Genomic DNA, 21,526 nt, shown 5'->3' with positions numbered 1-21,526 from the left:
GAGAAGGGGAGAGAAGGCGCGGCCCCCGCTGCCGTGCCCGGGCGGCCGGGGGCTGGAGCCCGGAGTTGGGCGCTAAGTGCGGCCGGGGAGCGCCGCCGGGGCGAGCGGTAACGAGGGGGGGGCGGCGGGGCCGGGGCTGGGGCTGGGGCTGGGGTTGGGGCTGTGCCGGCAGCCGGGGGGGCCGGGGAGGCACTGATCTGGCAGCCGAGGGGGGTGCGGTGCTCGCAGCGTGCGCCTCCATGGCTGTGCGCGGAGCCTGCGCGGGCAGCGCGCCCGGGGATGCAGCCCCGCGCTCCGAAACGACCCCTCGGGGCATAGATCGCCTTCGGGTCCCGCTAGCCTGCTGTAAAAGGAGCTGCCCCTAAGTTTGTGCCGGCCCTTGTATGGGGAAAGAGGCTCGCAGCGGTTCGCACCTCGAAAAGCGAGCGGATTTATACAATAGCGCATCTCGCTGTCAGTCCAAACCCACGCTGGAAAATGATTGTTGCAGCCGGGGTAAGCTGTGCGTGGGGAGCCGCAGCGGGCTGCGATTGTTTATGTGGGGTTTCAGGCCGGTTGTTCGTAACCCAGCGTTAGCATATCGAGTGTGTAAAATTGTTTCACTTGACAGATGTGAGAAATAATGCGACTTCCATTCTTTGCTACTCGTCTCTTGCATGTAATCGTCGAAGAGTGATTGCCTTTGGAGAAAGAATGGTAGCGATGCAAAGTAGCCTTTTTTTTTTGTTTGTTTGTTTTTAAAACCTTGGGCCTAAAATATATTTAAAGTTGAGAAACATTCAGGTCCTTTTTGCTATTTTCTTCAGAGAGCTCATTAAAGAAGGTATTAATTAGGCACTTCTGCTAGGTGGGCTGTAGTACGAAATAGTGCACTACAGGGAATGTAGAGAATTGACACAGAAGTCAGCTACTTTTTTTCCAGTCCGGCGTTTGTTGTTGAATTTCATTTTAAAAAGATGCTTTGCTTGGCTTTGTCTTGATTCAAGTAGAGAGGTTTATTCTCAAGATTAAAGACTGGCATAGTGGGAAGCAATTGTAGCTTATATGCTTAAAATCATACAAAAGTCAACTTTAAAGTATCTAATAGAGCTATTCGAATATCCTCTTATCATTTGTTTTATGCCGGTTGTGGTAATTTCTTTCTGTAACACAAAGGTTATAAACCTTGTAAAAACGCTTATTGTCTTTATGTATGATTCACTCTTACAAACAAATTGGATTTCTTTTTTCCCAACGAGTGAACTATAATGTAAAACTTAATGCTCTGACCTTTCTTACGCTAGATTACTGAAAATAGTGTGATTTAGCTTTTCTGAAAGTCCAGGCATATTTTTGTTGTTGCTTTAACATGTTATTCTATATAGTAGCTTTTAATTGCAGAAATATAACATGGATACGTAATTTTCGTACCACTTAATTTATGCAAACGCTGAAGTTCTTGCTGCCTAAAAGAAAAACTTATTTTTTTTTTTTTTCCTGGGAGCTTTGATGGCGAGCATTCTTGTTAATGACAGTCATTTCTCCAACAGGAAGATGTTTTCATTTGTATTTACTTTTCAGTGCAGGGCAATTATGCTGTTCTGTGTTGCACACTCCTCGTAGTTTGTATCTCAAAAGAATTACAGTGCTTGGAACAGGACTGCAATTTGAAGCAGGTGTTGTGTTTTACTGTTATGCAAAATAACACTGAAATATAATTGTAAGGGAAATTAAGGAAACAGCTGCAAACCTGGTATGGTAACCACCACATTACAATTCGGAAGCAGTTGTTGCAGATATCTTAAAACACAGCCGAGATTTAGTTGAATAAAGCTCACCTTGCTGATTTTTTCCCCCTGAAACTATTGTGCTTGGTTTTAGGAGAGTGGGTTAGTGCAAAGGCCAGACCACAACCTTAGTTACTGAGATGGACTGACTGGCTCAGCAATGGCTCGGTTTTTAAATGGGAACTTCATGGCTGAGTTTCATCTTGCGTTTAAAAAAAAAAAATAATAAAGAAGATGAGGAATAGAACCCAATTACTGGAATGAAGGTTGCCGAATGTCTTAACCCAGCTAACATATGGAAGCCTACGTAGGCCTGAGGTTGTAAAATAATAAAATAAATGGCCTATAGCAGGCCATCTGCCATTTGCAGGGCATTTTTATTGTACTTCATGCCAAACTGGAAATTAGTCTTTGTATTAAAAATATATTTTGAGTACAAATCAAAGATTCCAAATGTTTAATGCTACACATGGCAAACACATTTCGATCTGGGAGCTAAGAGAAGTCCAGGAATATCACACTGGAAAAACATTGCTTAGTTTGATGCCCAGGGATCAAATCATCCTCTTTTTCTTATCTCTTTGTCTTTCCAGCAAGTGCTGGCTTAGTTTTGTAAAGTACGCGCTAGATATAAAAATGTTGCTATTGTGTGAAGCAACTAAAGAGCAGATCGAGTGATACGGGGTGCGATAATTTCACTGAAGTCGTGGCAGCGATGGTAGTGTGCAGCAGCTGAGGGTCTACCTCATGAGCAATGCTTTTAAAGAGTTGCTCGTCTTGAAAGTATTCTTCAAATACAAGCAGATCAATTTTCACAAAGTCCTTCCGAAGGCAGGCAGCTGAGGTAACCTTAGTTTATCGATTCAAGAAATTGAGACTCAAATTGTGTGTGGGGAACTCGACGGAGATCAGATTTGGGGAGTTGCTTGCTCTTGAGCTTATCCTTTTATTGTGAAGGCTTCCAGCCATAGTGCAAAATTATATTTAAGAGCACTTGGAAGAAGTGAAAGATCAGGATGCCTAGAGAGGCAAAAAACCTTTCTTTCATCGTATGCAGAAATAGTTGTGCATGAAATTGCTCTGAAATTTACTGGACAAATCATTTCTGTCTGATGATGAATCCAAACCAGTTTAATTGCTAGTGGACTGTAACGTGGTCATTCTGTTGGGTGTTGCCTAGATGTTAGCCTTGCTGCAGGCAGATAAATACATTGATGCAAAGGTATTTGAATGCACCTTTTGCTGTGCAACTGTAGATTTTTCTGCCTTGAGTCGGCTTCCCCAAAGTCCGTCAGATGTAACTCATTTTGTAAAGCTAAAACGGGGCCTTGAAAACAAGTGTGTGTATTTGCGGAAAGCCATTTGTCCTTCAGGAAACTAGGTCCACTTGTTAATTTTCATGGTTGCAATTAGCACAAGATGTTACTTAAAATAAAGGATAGTAAATACAGAGTACTTAAGTGGGGCTTTCCACACAGATAGATTTCTAGTAAATAAAGCCTTATTTTAAGTATTATTATTTTTTTAAAATCTATGTAATAGTGATGGAGTTAAACGATGAGGTGGTGAATACAGTAGTGAATAGTAATGCATAGTGTTGGGTGATGTGTACATAAAAATAAAGAAAAAAAAACACTCTGGAAATGGGGAGAGGACAGAGTAATGGCTGTGCCTGCTTATGTCTCCTTCAAGGTTTTAGCAGTATGCGCTGTTCTCTCCTCACAGAGGTCTGCGGCGTTGATGAGGAGCTGCTGGGATTCGGGAGCTGCCGGGAACACAATGCCCTGCCCCGCTCTTGGCCTTGGGAAGCTGTGAATTGCTCATGTCCATAAGGAGGAAGGATGGCTCATGGAATTCCTTCACAAGGCAAAGTTACCATAACGGTGGATGAGTACAGCTCCAACCCAACGCAGGCGTTTACACACTACAACATTAATCAGAGCAGGTTCCAGCCTCCACATGTGCATATGTAAGTATTACTAACGTTGCCTCTGTGTGTGTGTGTGTGTGTGCGTGTGCTTAAATGGAGAACTGCTGCTGAAGGAGTGGGCTGAAAACTGGAAAAATTGGTTAGTCACGTTAGCTCATAGGCAAAATGGCTATCGGCTTTCTGTGTAGCATGCGAGAGAAGTCCTGCTCCATCAGCTCCTGGAGGAAAGCTGTGCCCCGACTTCCAGAAGCGTCCCTCGGCGAGGTTCGGCGGGGTACTGTACGTTTTCCGAAACTTGGCACTTTGCTGGTCGCACTGTAACTTGCCTGAGGGACCCACGGCTTGAAAATTTCAGCTCCCTTCCCCCGCCCCTTACACTCAGCTGCGAAATAGGCCTAATTGGGACTAATTGTCCCCCCTGATCACTGAGCCCTTTGTCCTCCTGGTTGTGAGGGGAACGTGTGCCGCATGCTGCGCTCCACGCAAGCCGGGGCACAAAGGAGTGGGAGCCTGCTGAACAATTGCTCCCAAGAAATACAAATACTGCGGTAAAATAACGGGCATGGCCTGAACTGAAACCACCACAAGCATGGGAAGTGGCGAGCTCTGGGCCGCCTTACCTCACCTTGTTATTCTTGGGCATTGTGTGACTGGCGAGATCGCTCTGCTGCCCGCACCTAGGCACAATGGTTCCTGTTAAGCTAAGCACCGGCTTTAAGTCTGAATTTCCTTCCCATTGTTTTGTAGGTTTGATCTTTATCAGTTATTTCTGTTAAGGTTCTTTTTCTTTTAACATTAATAGAGTGAAAAGCACTTGAAACTAAAACAAAGAGGACATCTCTTGACCTCCTGTGTGCCATTGTTAGTCAGGATTTTGAGTGATGTCACACTATTGAATTTGATAAGGATTTTGCATAATAAGAGTGAAAAAAGTTGTAGGGTACTTCATTGCATTTTTGTTATGTAGAAGCCTACCGGAAGAGTCACAATGTAGGAGTTCAGCACCTTCTAATAGGATTTCATGTGGTTACAATCTTCCGTAAAGGAATTTTCCCGAGGAAGGATGCTGGAGGCTCTGTTGTGCATGTGACTGAAAAAGTTTTTTCATTAATTAATTTGATTTATTGCTGCCGAGATGCTGTAACTCTGCCTTTAGGAATATTTCCATTTCTTATTCACTGTTCAGATCTTTTGTCAGCAAATTTCTATTGCGAGTTTTGCACTCCAGACTGCACTTCTGACTGACGTTAAGCACAAATTCTGTGGAGAGAATGAATTCAGAGCAAACAATAGAGATTTAGAAAGCAGTTTTAAAGAACCCCTCCTTATTGACAACTGACTTCAGTGGGAGCTGGTTTTAGGACCAACTAAGTGTGGTGTTCAGCATTTGAAGAATTATTTGCGCTTTGGTTCAAAAATGCACAAATAACTATACAACCACCTCCCTAATAACTTGTGTATGTCTTAAATGGTATTGATTTGACAGACGTTTTCAAAAATGTTTTACTTGTTTAGAGAAGTTGTACACTTGACAAATGCTTAAGCTCTAAAGTAGAACATCGTGACACTATTTAAAAAAGAGTAACTGAAATACTGCAGCATTCTTAAATTCCTTAGTTTGGTTTCAAGGGTGTGGCATATGATCTTTTGGTCTCCCTCTCTTAAAAGAGAGATGAGAACTTGAATGAAAGAAGATTAGTCTGAAAGAGTTGGATCAAAGAAAATGTTGCAGTACAGGAGGTGAGTTGGGGTGTAGGTCTGGATAGCAAATTATGGGTTTTGGAAAACCTCTTGAGGAAAAAGATGATAGGATCATATTGAGGGTCTAGAGTTATGGGCAGACGAAAGCAAGAAATGAAGATACGACTAAGGGTAGGGGTTTGTGTGATGGTAAGAACAGAGTTATTCCTGAGTGGGAAAATTTAGAGCATGTTGTACGTTCAGAGGGGGGACAGGGTCCTTACTTGCTCCCAGTGTTTTATAATGGAAGAAGCATTGTGCATATTTCTGAGAGAAGATACCAAATAAGAAACTCTGAACAGAAAATGAGTAAAAGCAATATTGACAAAGAAACCATGATCTATTTTTTTATCATGTTGTACCTTTGCTAATGCCACATTGCTGCAGTTGCCAGGATTGTTTTCTATTTTGCTATCTGAAAGTAATGCATGCATATTTATTTATTTATTTATTTATTTTAAGAAGAAGTTTGAGGAGGTCTTCTTCCAGTGAAAAAATAATTTTAAAATCTCGGGGTATTGAGAAATGAGTAAAACAACATAGAAACCGAGTGCTATGACATGTATGTAAATAGTGGGGTGATCTATTGCTGCAAGGCCCTGTTGCAAACCATAAATGAGTGGCTGGATGCAGTTTGAGGACATCGTTATTTCCTAAATGAATTAATTTCTTAAAAAGTCTTTTTTTTTAATGCATATGCATCTTCACATGCAAAGGCAGGAACTGGATTCTTGGCATATATTGAGTCATTTCTGTCTCTAGTATTCATTGGGCCAGATTCTTATCTCACATGAAGCAAATTAAAAGCCTTGGAATATCACCAGTGTAAAACTGATGTTTAAAGAAATCCTGGAATTAGACTTCCTGTTCCCTGAGGCGTATCCTTTCTCCTGCTTTCATTTAGTGCCTTTCACATGATAGTGTCATGTAGTTTAATCAACAGGGACATGGTTGTCTTTTTGCTGTCTTTATATGTATTTTTACACTAGCGTTTCTCTGTGAACCCCTTTAAGCGTGCCATCAAGTAAATATCAGTATCTTAAAGCTCCCTGTGCTTAGCCTGGCAGACAGTAGTTTTGTGAGTTACTTGGAGTCTGCTGTAGTACAAATTTTATATCATTTTGTCCAGCCTTTCTATTTTATTTCTGTACTAATTAATGTTTGAGCAGGTGCTGTGAAGACAATTTTTACTGTAAGTTTATTTTGGCTAAAGAGATACCATCTTAAATTTTTGAACGTCTTGAGGCGATGCCCCCACCTGCAGGTTTCCCTAATTGTCTGAAGATGTTATTAAATGTTTGCATTTGAATATTTTCACTTAGTTTTAATTAACTGCACTACCTTAGTTCCCTGGTGTAAAGGGCAGGTGTTAAATAATAACAAGGATAATGCACCTTTCTTGGCTTCTTAATGGTTAGTATTCTTCAGGATGTCTTTGTACTCCCCCATTTTTTGTTAGGAAAATGCCTCTTGCTCCTTCGGTGTGGTGCTGCCCTCTCTGTTCTGCAGCACGACTGACTCACAGGGCTTCAGAATGAGACTCTACAACTTTCCAGTAATCGCCACAGTGGATCTTTAAATCATTTTAGTTTAGCAGAAATCAGTGTGGCTTGGTTTTGCAGAACCTTCCCATCTCACCTTTTCCTCCTGCCCCAGGCCAGTGGAAAGGAGCCGAGAAGAAAATGGGACAAACCTGAATTGAAAATAGTTTACTTAAGTTCAAATCATAGGGAAGAACCTTCCTGTCGGGTACAACATCTAATCACTTTCAGGGAAAAAAAGGGGAGAGTGAAATAAACATCTTGGGTTTGTGGTAGGAAACGCCTCTTTTGATGGGCCCTGCTGCTGCTGGTATGCGTGCTGTGAAGGTGAGCCAGCTGTAGCCCAAGCTGCTGCAGGCCCATCCATTTAGAAGTCTTCTAATTAAGTTCATTAGCTTTCCTCAGACTTCACCAGAATGGCTTAGTGGCTTGTTTTTAGGATTCTCTGAGTATACGTTAGTACTCTGGGATGGTTTAAGTTCAGTGCTAGGGGAGTAAGAAAGAAAGAGGTTTCAGTGCAAGAGGAAGTCTTCGAAATGAGTTTATTCACGCGCGGAGATGCGTTGAACAATCTCTAACTATATAATTTTATTGCCTTTTCTGTACTAGAGCAATTCCCTCCGTGAATATTCTTACTTTAAAATAGAGTATAAACATAGCATTTTATGTTAGTAGAACTTTATATATAGTTGAATAAAGTACATAAATGTGTGAATGTACGTAAACGTGAGATATAATAATGGTAGTAATATAAAAGTGTGGCTGTATAGTCACAGAAGAAAAAACTTTCAACTGTGGCAAAGCCTTAAACAGTTAAAACTCCAAGATCTTACCAGACTACTGACCTTGACAGATAGGATCTTGCAGATTTTTTTCTCTCGGGGAAACCGTCCTGCATTTAATGGGTTTTATAAACTCCCAGTGAGATTAGCAGAAAATGTGTGCGTTCTGTTGGTTACGTTCTTAACTTTTCATTCATAAAAGGTGTGTGATATTCGGGGGGGTGGGGAAAGACTGACACTAGTAGAACATGGACTTGTTTGATGTTTATAGAATAGCGGAGTGTTTACATGTAATAATACTGGTTGAGAAAATACAGATATTCAGTCTAAGCTATCTATCTATTACCTTGTGTGGCTGGGCTCGTTATTTCAGGTGATATTGAGGTGATGAGGGAATCACAGCTTTGGTGCTGACTGTTGCTCTCAGTAAAATAACGTTTCTTACAAAAGCATATGTAGCTTCTGAGCACTGTAGTTGCTTTTCACTGCTTTTCCAAAAAAGTTGAAAAAACTTTACTGCCCCCAAACAAATGATATTTAAGCTCTGATACTGGAAACAGGAGTGCATTGAACAAGTGTTGTTAAAACTTGAGCCTTACTTCTGTTTCACAGTGATTTTTACGGGGCCTTTGGCTCACCATTAGCTTACCTTGGTGCAGTCTGAGTCTCCCATCCCTCGCTGGTCCCTCGGTGGATGCTGAAAAGCAGCAGTTCACAATGTGATGCATTAAGTAAAACAAACCTGTTTTTCTTAGCCCACCAAGCAGACAGCAGCAGCCATTCAGCAGCTGCCTCTGAAGCAGCTGAGCTCTCCCTGCGCCAGTGGGGATTCCAGCAGAAAAGAGGGGAGGACAGCTGTAGGTGAGAATCCTTACAGCTGTCCCAAAATAAATAGTCCCCACTCAAGAAGAGGACCATTAACTGATTGCATTTTCTAGAACAATGGAAGCTGAGTTGCAAAGATGCTAATTTTAATAGTCATTAAGAAGATGTTTCGCTGGAGCGTGTGCATGTGTCTGTGTCTCTGTGGGCTGAAATAATGGAAGATTTCTATTGATCTTAATGATTTTAAATGACGTATTTTGCAAAATCTGAGCATAAGATACATTCTCAATTTAAATTTCAGATGCAAAATGAAAAACTTATTTTCATGGGTGTACACTTTAATTACGTGTAAAGCCTTTCGAGATGCTTGAGTGGAGCATGCTGAAAGTGAGCATTGTGCAGAGGTGACGTATGGCATGCAGTTTTGTAATTAAAGCTCAAATTTAGCCCCCTTATACAGTGTTTATACAGTGCAGCCATATCATGCTAATCTCTCTTGAAGAATTGATTAAGTTTCTGACCTTTCTTTTTGTCACTGTAGAAAGGACCCATACCGACCTACCTTTAAAAATATTTTGACGTCCCTGGAAGACTGATGCCCTAAAAGTGCCAATATTATTTTAATAAATGTAGGACAGGTTTAAAATAATGTTTTGTCACCAGCTCTCTATCGGTTACTATATTCCTGACTTAGGTTGTCCTAAGATGGAGGTGAGATCTGATTTAAATGGGTGATAAAGTCGCTGACTGCCCGTGCTGGTCTCCACACCTACCGCAGTCGTCCAGGGTCGCAATCGGACATTCCTTCGACTTCCTCATTGACAAAATCATGTTCCCAGGACAGCACGTTGTAGGGTCAGTCTAGCCCCTGTGGTAAACCCTGAGAGGGAGAAAGAAAGCGGTGTGTTTTTTACGCACACGTCCGTTAACGTTCTTTCATGCTGTATTAATTGTGCAAAGAAGCCTTTGGTAACAAGGCTGTTATTAGTAAGTCCTCGTTTCATTAGCTGAGCACTACAAATGGAAATTTTCATTATATGGTCTGATTCTACATTACGGTCTTTCCCATGTCGTTGCTCCAGTGTTCAGTCATAATGAGTGACAGTGGGCTCTGGGCTTCACGGTTATTCACAGCACACAATTAGTCCTTATCTTCCAGGGGGTTTGTGGTGCGATCTGACCAAGAATGCTTTTTGCAGAAGTGGTACCCCGGGATCCTGTGCCTGAGGGGAACTGCTCACCGAGGGAGCGCTGTGAGGTAGGTTGACAATGTTGTGATTAAACACCTCATGATCACAACGTTGCACTGTCATGGGCAGCGTGTCAACTTCATTTAAAAATGTAGGGCAGTAGGGAAATGAAGGCAGCGGGCTGTAGGTTAACACCTGAAAGGTGAGGGTGTCACCTGGTTGGTGAAACAACCTCGAGAGCATAGATTTCTTTCCAGTCAGGGAGTCAAGACTTCACAAACTTTTCAGGCCCATCTTTGTTTTGGCCTCATGGTTTTCACCTAGTGGCAGAACAAGGCCAGCCCTGCCGTGTTCCCGGTGACAGGTGGCTGTTGGAAGCCCAGGGAAAGTGCCGCACCTACCTGTGACACATCGTGTTGGTTTGTTTTACAAATCCTTGTTTGACTATCTGGCTAGACAAATAAACAAAAGGAAAGCCCTGCAAACAGTGCAGATTTAGAGGTTTATGTTAGATGTTAAGTGACTATACGCAGCTTATTTGCTTATGTTTGATATGGGACTATGTCAAATAACGGCGGTGAACATGGACTTTGTACTGAATGTTGCACAGATACCTTGGAGTTTCCATTTCTGATCTCGAGCTGCTGTAAGCGGCTCTAGGAGTAGAGTCAATTGCCAAGCATGGGTATGTGTGCATAAATTTGGGAACAAAGGAGTCAGGGGTCAGCATGTTTCCTTCAGAAACAGAGCATTTGATGAGTTTTGGTTTAGAACTCTGTAAAATGTCTCGGCATAACGTGAGACAGTAGATGCACTTCAGCACAGCTGAAATTCAGAGAGGCAGGGAGATTTCTTTGAAAGATGCATCTCTTACAGTGAGCTGTGGATTTGAAGAAATAATAAAGTTTGGTGTAGGGGTTACCTGTGTAGTCACAAGCAGTGAGTGCTAGCTGAAAGAGCTGAATGTCAGTCTGGTATGGAAAAATCATTCCCTTTTATTTCACACCAGGTTTTTCCAGGTCCCTAGAAATGATTCCAGTGAGTTGTCAGCTTTGGTCCTGGAAGCGTTGGCTTGTTGTTCCCAGTGGTTTGAACTGTGCTTGGCATCTACGGTTGTAGTTTCATGGACTTCATCGTGACTGCTTCTGCTTGCAGAAGGCCTCCTACTGGCTTTCTCATCTTCTTCTGTGATGTGTATGTGCAGAGCAGTGCCAAATAGAAGAAGGAGATAATTTTGCCTGCATATGTACCTTCATGTGTTTCATAGAAGGTATTTCAGAAGATACAAAGAGCTTTTTTTTTTTTTTTCTAATGGGATTTGAAGATTCAGGTCATGCCTGTTTACTCTCAGTTTTAATATGGGCTGTTAGGATTGCAATTTTTAGGTCTTGTTTATTGCAGAGGGCAAGTTTTTGTGATACCGAGTTTGGTTGTTTTTAATTATAGAGTGAGGAGGCTGGGGCTAAAATGTGTATGTGTATAAAACACTGCAGTCAAAACACTTCTATCATGTAATAAATGTGACTAGACTTCATTTAATGATTTTTATTTTGACGTCTCTTTCAAACAAGAAGTCAGTGTATGATAGATAATCTTATACCCAGTAAGGTGCACGGTGCTGGTGGCATGCCAGGAGCGGTACCAAGTGGTAAGAGCAGAAAACTGCAAGCCTGGATTCTGAACAGTGAATGCTGGGTACCTCGAATTGTACCTTTTACTTCTCTCTTGAAAGGTTGACCACAAAGCTTGGTTTTATCCTCCATGCACCCGGAGGTTCCTCCCAGCACATCAGCTCTCTGTGTCCTGCATGCTGTGCAGCATGAAGGTCGGCCAAAACATAAACGCTGGTGGATGAGCATTGGTGTTGTATGCTGCTGCTGAAGCTTGCTGCTGGGGGCCAAGGAGGAAAGAAATGGTAGAGAGGATGGCTGAAGACCAAGTCAAACCCTAATCCCAGAATCTGGTCACCCTCTTCATATCTCAGAGGGATCCAGCCCATTTCTTGTCCCGTAGTTCTTGTCCCGCACCTATCAGCAGATAGGTGCGTACTCCCCATGGGCAGGGAAATGCCCCTGTTTTTATAGCGGGCATGTTTTCTACATACACATCATATTGAGGGGAGAGACAGGTAAGAAAATCACAACTCTCCTGTTTTTTCCAAAAGATTATTTAAATGATTGTGCTACGGTATCTTGTAAGATTTATTTGTGTCACAAATCGAGGACTTCATATAACAAGAGCCCTTCTTCCTTGCATGCTGCTTGATGTAGGGCTGCAAAGATTCCAGGAGATGTTGGCAAGAAAAACCAGGACTCGAGGCTTGCTCATAGCAGAGTCCCCACTTACTGTACTGGGCATTAACTTCTCTCCAGCACATTAGACTTAAAAGCAGACAGCCATTAAGTGTAGCACTCCCTTCCCAGGAGGGCAGCAGATGGAGAGAGGATGGGGGAGGGAAGGAGAAAGGAGTATGATAGCGGGACTTTATCTGATGGATCTGTAAGCCAGGAAACTTGCTATTTACCACGTTTACAATTTCTCTGGTATAAGGAATTGAGTGTAGTGACTGGGAGCATCAGGGTCAGCACATTACTCCTAAATGTTTAGCTATTGTAGCATTTTATGGGAAGGAAAAGGTGCTGGTCCAGTTTATCTTCCCTCATGCTGATTTTATATAGGGAGCACAAAGGAAAAAGTCATTACTTTTTAATTACTCTAGGTTTCTTTGTTTCTGTAAGCACGTTCGCTTTTGGTTAGAATTACCAAAGGGTTCTCTTTCTCTCCTTTGAATGGTGAAGTAATTTTTGGGAAAATGAGAATTGGTCAGAATTGTAATTTTGTGCGGTCCAGCTTGTTAAGTAAAGTGGAGCCCAGTCCTATACTTTTTAAATGCAGGGCTCAGTGACGCTCTTACTGCTTCCAGAGGGGCAGTACCAGTTTCTTAGCTGCCAGGCTAAGTGACGCCCTCAACTTTAAGCTATGGTTCTTCAAGGATTACATTCCTCTGGTTGTTAATGGTGTGTAGGTATAAGATTGTGATAATTAAAATATATTAGAGAGAGAGGAAATTTTGTCTTTATGATTTGTTTGTTTTGTAAATTACAAATCAGCCAGGCATTCACTTTTCCCTACTGGTGGAAAGGAAAGAAAAAATTAAAACTAAATAAACACAAAATTACAAACATTTTGTAAAGAACTCAGGTATAATCTCTGCAATTACTCAGAAGTTGTTTATGTATTTTTTTTCATTTTTATTATATTTCTCTTGACATCAATGGGATTTTTCCACCATCCTTTTAAGCAATGCTCACAGCTTTGAAAGGAAGGCTTGTTTATAGGAACAACAAATTTGGTTCTGTTGTTATTATTCTATACCTTGAAAGTAAAAATGTTCCCGCTTAGGACATGCTCTTTGGATTCCTGAGGGAGAATTACGGCTGATACTGCATTCTTGGATCTTTTAGATGGCATTTTAATTGTTTGTACAAAGTTCTTGGATGGTTTTTCTGCTAGAAATGTTGCAGTATAATGAGGCTACACAGATGAAGTATTGCAATACAAGTTCCAGGCACCCTGCGAGAATTAAAATGATGATGATAATCCTCTAGGGGTGGTACGCGTGCTGTTTTTTTGGTTTGCTTTTTTCACTGTGACCTTTGACGTGGTGTTTTGCTAGGCTGCTTTGCATTGCAGCTTTGTGAGTGCCACTATGTTAATGGAAGGATCACACGTACTGTTTGTCTCAGAACCTGATACATCAGCTTGGCAACAAAATGAAGACCTTTAGCTCTTAGAGTTTTCATCATTTGTTGTTAGTTGTCTATTAGCATAAATTCTATGCCTTCAAGAAAAGAGGGTGTTTTTAAAGTGGATGTAAGTCTTGGTTTTCTCTGAGCCAGAGGAGAAAGGAAATCCTGATATCAGTTTCAAGGAAATTAAATGGTCTATTAGGAGGATTTCATTTTGTTTTCAGGCTTGTTCATTTCAGTTGTCATTAATTCAGGGCATCTTTTCCAGAAAGGAATCCTTGCATTCAGGCTAGATTGGCAAGAGGAATATTAAGTTGAAAATTAACTTTGGATCACCTGGCTTTCTTGGTGGTCTGTTCATAGCATCATTTAATGCTGTGATACGCACGAGTCATCATTTTCAGTGAGTACTTCTCTTAGAGGGTTTTTAAGCCATCACTCTACAGAACGGGAAAGACCTTTTATGACTCGTCTTATTCAGCGTAGAGTTAAAAGGGGTAAACTGAAACACTGAGTGAGGAAGCTGGTAGAAGTTTTTCTGATTCAAATGAAATTGAGGTCTGGATGAGATTTGGTACAAGAAACGGTGATTTTTCGGATATCCAGTAATAAAGAGGCAATGCAGTTTCTTTAGGGTCCAGACACTTGTCCAATAAAATGCGAGACAAATGTACCGGAGGTGACTAATGCAGTGGTGGTAAGCAGGAAGCAGAATAAATGGAAGACGAGAAACAGATAGCTGATCTCAAATACTCGGGACTAACCAGAGATAAGAAGTTGGCCTAAAGTATAGTTCTCAGCACACCTTGCAGCTGTATCTCATTTGCTATGATTTTGCTGTCTGCATATGTGTTTAAAGGCAATCTTGCCCTAGCGTGAAACATAGAAGTAATGCATGACACGTTATTGCTACAGCATCAGTATCAGAGCCTTTCAGTTTTGTGTGTTTTATTATTTTCCTAACAAAAGCTTTTTTTTAGATTTTGAGCTTCTAGTCTTATGCCTTGTAGTTGTTCACAAGGGAATCTCGCCATCCTGACCGAGAGGCTGTACGTTAACGTACTGAGGCAAGGTCACCTGAACCTTTCAGTACTGTGCCCAGACCCTGATGGCTTTAAAGACGCGTCTTTTTTTTTTATTATTCTTTACATTTTTTCTTCTGCTGGGCTTCATGCACTTGTGAGAAGTGTCAGTGCACTGAGAACAAATTCTTTCTCCACGTATGCACACAGAGCTATTGTCGTTGCTGTTGAAGCTTCCCTCATAAGTTCCCCACAAATGACTGTCGTTCGCCTCTCACCTGTAGGGACTCGCTGTGGAACCGAGAGGGAGATTAGTGTCTGTGCCCGTTCAAACGAGAGCTGCTTCAGAGAACATCCATCACAGTGCTGGTTTGTGTTATGTGAACATCTTTACATGAACTAAAACGGAGTCCTTTGTGGGTTTTGTTTTTTTAAGGCAGCAAACAGCCGTTGAGTTGTAACGTTTCTCTTGTCTTGGGTCAGGTTAGACAAAAAGCTCTAAATGAAAAATCAGGTGTCCTGCTATACCTATCCCGTGAGGCACCTCATCTTAAGCTGTATGCTGTGTATTTGTAGTGCGGGGACAGTGCTGACCACTACCTTCAAGGAATGTATGGATGTTCTCCTGTGTTTTCCAAGCAGAAAAAGGCAGAGAACTAGGTGTCAAAACAGTGACTTGCTACCGATGGCATAATTAAGTATGTTATATGTTAGCTACAATGGATGGCGACCTGGAGTCACCATCCCCAGCTGTCAGAATTTGGCACCCTCCTGAAGACAGGAGCAGATGAATGGAGCATGAAGAAGTTTCCTGAACTGCATGAGTTCATACGTCAGTATATTAATCAAAATAAAAGCCAGCTCTAGTTTACTCGAATACCTTAATGTGAAACAGTGATGGTCCAGAACCGTGCTGTATGGGCAGCTGTATCTGAGAGAAGTATGGATGAGAGAGGGAAACTGAGGCTGTCCTTGTTTAACTTGCTGCGAAACATGGCTCGGAGCAGGAAATGCCACTTGGTAGTGTCAGTGCTTGGAATACTCCAGCACAGAAGTTGCATTGGGCAGGACTTAAACAAGTGTTTTTAAATGCTGATCTCACCTCTGCTGCCATTTTTGGTCCAGTCCACTACTGTAGGAGGGTTTTGCTACACACATGTGACTACAGATGTGACTGCATCTGTGTTTGAGCACGTCAGGGTTCTGGCCTGCTCTTGTTCCCTCGCGCTGGGGACGTTAAGCATTTTACCCCTTGCCACTTTGCTGCAGTACCTCCTGGATGTAGAAGGCATTGTGGCTACTGCACTCAGTTGGAAGCTGAGATTTTAATGATGTTGCTTCAGTGGGTTGCAGATGTCCTAAGTGAAAGGACCTTCAAAACCAGGTGGGTATAGTATTAAAGCAGCGGCTACATGTGACACACCAAAAGATGTTTTCTATTTGTACTCCTCATGCTGCTGCCTGTGTTTGTGAAATAAAGTTTTCTGATTCATTATGCAGCTACACTTCTGTTTTCTCCAAAGAGCCTTATGACTGTTTCTGGGATGTCTTCTGTGATGTGTGATGCAGCTGTGATCTCACAGTGACCTACCTGGCAGCTTAACCAAGTTAGGAGTTCAACCGTGCAAAGCAAATAAAAACCTTACTCATTAACCCCCGTGGATCTTCTGATAATTAGCAAAAGTGGCGTGGGTAATCACCAAAAGACTTGAGGCTGAAGTGAGACGTATCAGCAAGCGTTTCCCTCCCTGTGAGCATCTTATTTTGGGATGTGATGGGGAGACCCCAGCCCACATGTGCAATTCAGCCCAGTGTACTCCGCGTTATAAATATGCGCCGGATGCAGGGGAGAAACGCAGCGCATTCTCTCAGGATGCTGTTAGGGCCAAGCAGAATCTCATTAGGGACAACTTCAAAGATCAGTTCCTCATGTCCATAAAAACAAGTGTAAATTATCTTCTGTGAGCCTGCTGTTAGCAGTTGCACTGTTACATTATGCATGATTCTAGACTGCACGTGGTACGAACAAGCTGCACTGTGTGCCATTAGTGTTTTTCATTTTCATGCTAAGCCTTGGAATTTTGCTATTTATTGGTGTTATTTTGGCTAATATACTATTTGACTTAAAATCTCCTGTTATATTAGCTGTTAGTAGTGACACAACGCCTGGAAAGGACTTCTAAGGTTCTCCAGTGCTTGTGTTTTTACAAGGGGATGGCACACAGACAACTCTGTATTGACAGCTTTACTTGCTTCTTCATTTCCTCCCTGCACTCAGTAAGAAAGTGGCTGCTCCTGACTCCGGGAATGAATGAAGAAGCTTTCCGTGATGCTGCTCTGCAGCACTTGACCTAAATATTTATGAAAATAAAAAAATAAATAGGGTGGAATTCATTAACGTAATGTGTTCACTAAGCTACTTACCCCCTTGTATGCATTCAAAAGGCTACTTTGTTGTGATCGCTGGGGAAACATTTTGAAACTGTGAGGTGGGACCTCTGCACAGAAGTTTTGAGGCTGGTTTCATTGGACTAAAATTTGAGTTGAAGTCTTCGTTATCTTTGCAGAGACATTCAGATGTTGTGGAATGTATTTTTAACCCGAGCTGCGTTGATAAAAAGGGCAAAATCCTCCCTCCTGCCACATGCCACTAGCTGCATGGTGCAGCCAAGCTGGTGAAGCATTTGCTCGTCTCTTCTTTCCCCACCTAGCAGCTCCAGCACGTCCTGCAGCCAGCAGCCCGCTCTGCTCAGCGCTGCGGCACCACAGAGCTGCTCTGCTGCCTGCAGGGTGCAGCTGGGGCTGCGTTAAGCTGCTCAGAATAAAGTCCCAATAACGTCCTGGCACGTGAGCTGGGCCAAGCTGGCGCTTGCTGGATTCATTACGGCGGTGGGTGTGTGAAGCCGTGGTTTTCTGAGGGCTTTTTTGCCCCCCGTTGTTCTGCGGTGGAGGTACTGCCAACGGGAGCACCTCTGCTCCACCTGCGCTGCTCTTCTGCTCTCGCCCATCCCTGCCCTACGTGTGGCATGGCCAGGAGCTGGGAATCATCCCTGCAGGGAGGGGAACACACGGGAAGCGAGGCAGCAGGAGGGGCTGAGTGCCTTGTGCGGGTGCCTTGTGTTGGGTGGCCTGGAGTTCGGTGTGTGGGTGAATGGCCAAGCTAAAGTGAGGCTTCTCTGTAATTCCCAAACACGGCAGGTGAAGAATTTCCCACCGTTGTTCAAGGCTACAAGAGTAATCTGAGGTGGTTTCTACATGCCCCGACTGGAGCTGTGGGGTGGCCACCCTGGACATGTCCCACTGCGGAGGTCTCCCGGGGCGAGCTGCAGGCAGCCAGCATCGTTCCCCTTAAAGCTAAATCAGCAGGATTGAGTGGGTGACAAATGGCTTTTGTACCATGGAGCCATGCACAGGGTGATCTCGTCTCCGTGAAAACCTTTAATCCTCATACAGAGCTCCTACCTGTGGCTCCCCTGGCGTACAGGGCAGTTAGTCTGGACAGAAACCAGATCTATTTTAGTGGAGTTTGCTAGTGGATTTCTACCGTTAGTCATGTTAACAAAGCCATCTAATTCAGGACACAGATTATGCTGGTAAAAAAGCTTTTTTTTTTTTTTTTTTAATAAATTAATTTACCAGACCTTTGACTGTTACAAAAACATTGCAAACATAGTTTTCTCGAACTGACATCACTTTCTAGTGTGGTGTGAGAGAGGAAAATTTGACCCTCCTTTCTTTTTGTTATTAACAAATGAAGAAAAGTAAAACAAACAACAACAAAATCCCACACCATATATTTGTTTCTATATGTGTGTGCGTGTATGCATACACATATATGTTAGGTGATGCTTACCTGTGGCCTGGAAAGGATGTTTACATGCAGTCATGCCTTTGTAATTTGCTGTGAGCTTGCTTCCTTCTGACCTTCTTTCGACTTTGTTTTCGAAGCCTGTGAAATCCGACGTGGTTTGTTATCTCGTGAAGGAGTGATCAGTTTCATTAGAAGTTCAAGACTGCCGTGGGAGGAAGTCTTCATTTAACATCATTGTTTAGGTCTGACTTTGTCTGACCACAGCAGACAATGTTGGAAACGACGATAAGATAAGAAGTGGCAGTGATAACCGTGCTGTAGGGTTACTGGCAGGGCATGAAACAGCATCTGGCTGTGGGATTTTAGGGGTCTGACTCTTACTTGTAATGGTTGATTGAAATGTTCTTCTCATGGAGTTGTCAGTTAATGGGGCATCCCTGGCAGTGTGTCCCCCTGGAAAAAAAAAATGAAGTGGTTGTAGGAAAACAACAACAAAAAGGAAAGACTGTAAAGTTGAGCTGAGCACAACTATATTTCATATACAGGATGTCCACTTGCTTCTTTTGAAGCTCAAATAAGTACATGAGGTACAGGGATACAATTTAGTTCAAGGAGGATAAACAAAATGGATAAAAAGGGAGTAACAGAAGAGCATAGGTGGTTAGAGCTGAGAAGATGGGGGGAGAAGTGATGTGTGAAGAAGGTTGCAAAATACAGCACAGTAAAGAAACTGGTCAGGGCTCGTTATCTCAATATATATTTAAGTTAATTGCTTTTCTTTTTCCATTCATTTTGTTTGTTTGCTATTAATTTGTCCGTTTAGGAAGTCTGTTTCCCGTCCAGGCCTAATGCTGTCTCTGACAAAACGAGCTGTCTAGGATTTGAACATGCACTACAAGATTAAACAGCGTCTGGAAGTAGGGAAAATTCTCATTAGACCAGGGAGCTTCTTATTTGAGCCTCAAGAGGAGAAAAAAACCACTTGATTAGCGCTTCAGAAAATGGCTGCGTCAGTCCACCACGGAGCTGCTGCCGCTGGGACCAGCCCACAGCCTTCGTGCCTGCTGTGCCCAAATGCTCTCGTTGCTTTACTCGAGTTTGGGCTCTTCTGGCAGCCCGGTGAGCTGAGCTGGCTGATGGAGGTGATGGGGATAGAGGTGATGGAGAACTTCGAGGGCTAGTTCCACGGGTGGTGAAGGTGATGATCTTTACAGGTTTCCTGGCACAAGTTGTCCTCTTCCGTGCATTGGGGTCTGGTGGGACAAACATGAAGAGAGAATCGTGGGCTGGGAGCCACCAGGGAAAATCCAAGAGCCAGTGGGTCCTCTTGGTAAACGCTTCCTTCTGTTTTGTGTAGTGACTTAGTGGGGCGTGTTTTGTGTGCACATAGAGAGAGCGGCCTGTAAGGAAGGGTGTTGTGGCACAGTGTGCCACTGCCGTGATGTTCTCTGCATCAGTCAAAATGATCATTATAAAAAAAAAATCTCTAACGTTTGACACCAAAAACTTGTGATCCCTGTTACTGTAGGTAATACCAACGAGGGGGGAAGCAACTAGAAGAGATGGCTTCCAGTATAAAAGGCGTTTTTACAGGAAAGCCTCTGAATGTGTTCCCGTGTGGTTCCTGTCTGTGGGCCTTCAGACAGAGCAGTGCTTAAGGCTCTGAATTCTAGAAAGAGCCAGTTGTGCCCATTAAGGATGGAGTTTGTCTCAAGCCTTTACAGCCAGCAGAAGATGAAGGAGCTGAGGATTTTGTAGGTCACAACACACCGGTGGAGTAGAACTAGATCGCATAATCAATTGCAGAAGGGGTTTCTGGAACAGACTGAAGTGTCTTGCCAATTTTGCCCTTAAGGGCAGTGCTCGTTATGAATCAGGCTGTAAGTCTGGTCTTGATTGCCAAAAAGGTTGGAGGGGGGGGGAAGGAGGAGAAAGGTTGCAGGAAATTAGTCACTTCAGTCAAAGAACTGAGAATCTTAACTGCTAATTTTGTTTAATATAGATGACTGCTAAAGTACCGATGTGAACAAAATAGTTTCTCTTAGCTCACATTCCTGTACCATTACAGTCACTGTGAACTTTGGCTTCATTGACTTCAGTAAGCACAAGCACAAGCCCTTCGTGCTGTCCAACTGGAAACTTCAGTGACAATGCCAAAGCACAGAAACGTAGAGAAAACTAAAAAAAGAAATGGATCCAGATGTAGGAGAAGAAATGGTTAAAATACAGCTGTTCGCAGGTTTTAACACCTTGTTCTTTTTGTCTCCGTGAGCAGCTTCCTGAATTAGCCTATTTTCTCACTTAAAAAAAATCCCCAGTTATAAGGCTGTCAACAATGCTGGGAAACTTTAGTTTGTTCCCTTCTCCAAAATGTTTAGCAATGATATATATATATTTTTTTCCCTGAAAACTTGCACAAATGTTTTTGTTGAGGTATTTTTTTCTTCAATTCTTCATAGCCTTGCAAAGCCATCATGGGATTTTGTCATATTCTGTGCCTAGAAGGTATCTCCTCCTGCTCCATAGTGACAGGGAAGAGAACTGGTGCTCCATTTTGCACGCTCAGAGAAATTACTGTGGATGGGGAAGTGGGTACAATTCTGCAAATGTTCTTGGTCAAAGCAGAAATGGGTTTGGTTGTTTAAAACAACAAAGAAAATGCCCATTAGTATAGCTGACAATGATTGCACCCTGATAATACTCCATATATTTATGTATTTTGTTTTTGACAGCTTTTGCAGTTTTATTGTGAATTCTGAAGCAGCTGGAGCTCTTCTGAAAAACTTATTATCAAAACACATATAAAAAAGATTTAAGTTTCTTTTGCTTGTAAGTACTAGGAGGAGAATGAAAATGAAAACCAAGAATAAGCGTGACCATGTAAGGGAAAAATTATTTCAGTAGTTCGAAGAGAAAAGGCTATTCTGCAGCTGCTATTCTGGAATTCCTCCTGGTGTGGACACTCATATTCTCTAGGAAAATTACTTAAGCTAAATCAGAAAACCGGACTGTGCCTAATAAATAGACTCCCTGGGGAGTCATATAGGAAAAGCTACGGTACTTTCAATTCACACAGCCCGTCTTAATTCAGGGAAACCTCCTCACGGTCTCAAACTTTAAGAAACCAGAAGATGAATAAAAACAATGAAACAGACCCTTTTGCATTTATT

At 42.5% G+C, this 21,526-nt stretch overlaps 1 protein-coding gene across 5 annotated transcripts in view; it reads left to right on the top strand.

Annotated features, from left to right (window-relative positions):
• The window catches only part of MPPED2 (metallophosphoesterase domain containing 2), a 106,839-nt gene that overhangs the window by 9,645 nt on the left and 75,668 nt on the right, over nucleotides 1-21,526 (top strand). For 4 of the 5 annotated variants that reach the window (XM_032188856.1, XM_032188854.1, XM_032188858.1 and 1 more), the window contains one exon: nucleotides 3,492-3,735. In XM_032188856.1, coding sequence (XP_032044747.1) covers nucleotides 3,608-3,735 — 128 coding nt within the window. In that variant the 5' untranslated portion in view covers nucleotides 3,492-3,607. Of the gene's footprint in view, nucleotides 1-303; nucleotides 496-3,491; nucleotides 3,736-21,526 lie in introns of those variants that run through there. The other variant, XM_032188855.1, reaches the window with a different exon arrangement.

The sequence above is a fragment of the Aythya fuligula genome, chromosome 5 (genome assembly GCF_009819795.1).
Source record: "Aythya fuligula isolate bAytFul2 chromosome 5, bAytFul2.pri, whole genome shotgun sequence".
NCBI lineage: Eukaryota > Metazoa > Chordata > Aves > Anseriformes > Anatidae > Aythya > Aythya fuligula.
This window is presented reverse-complemented; position numbering and strand designations above follow the sequence as displayed.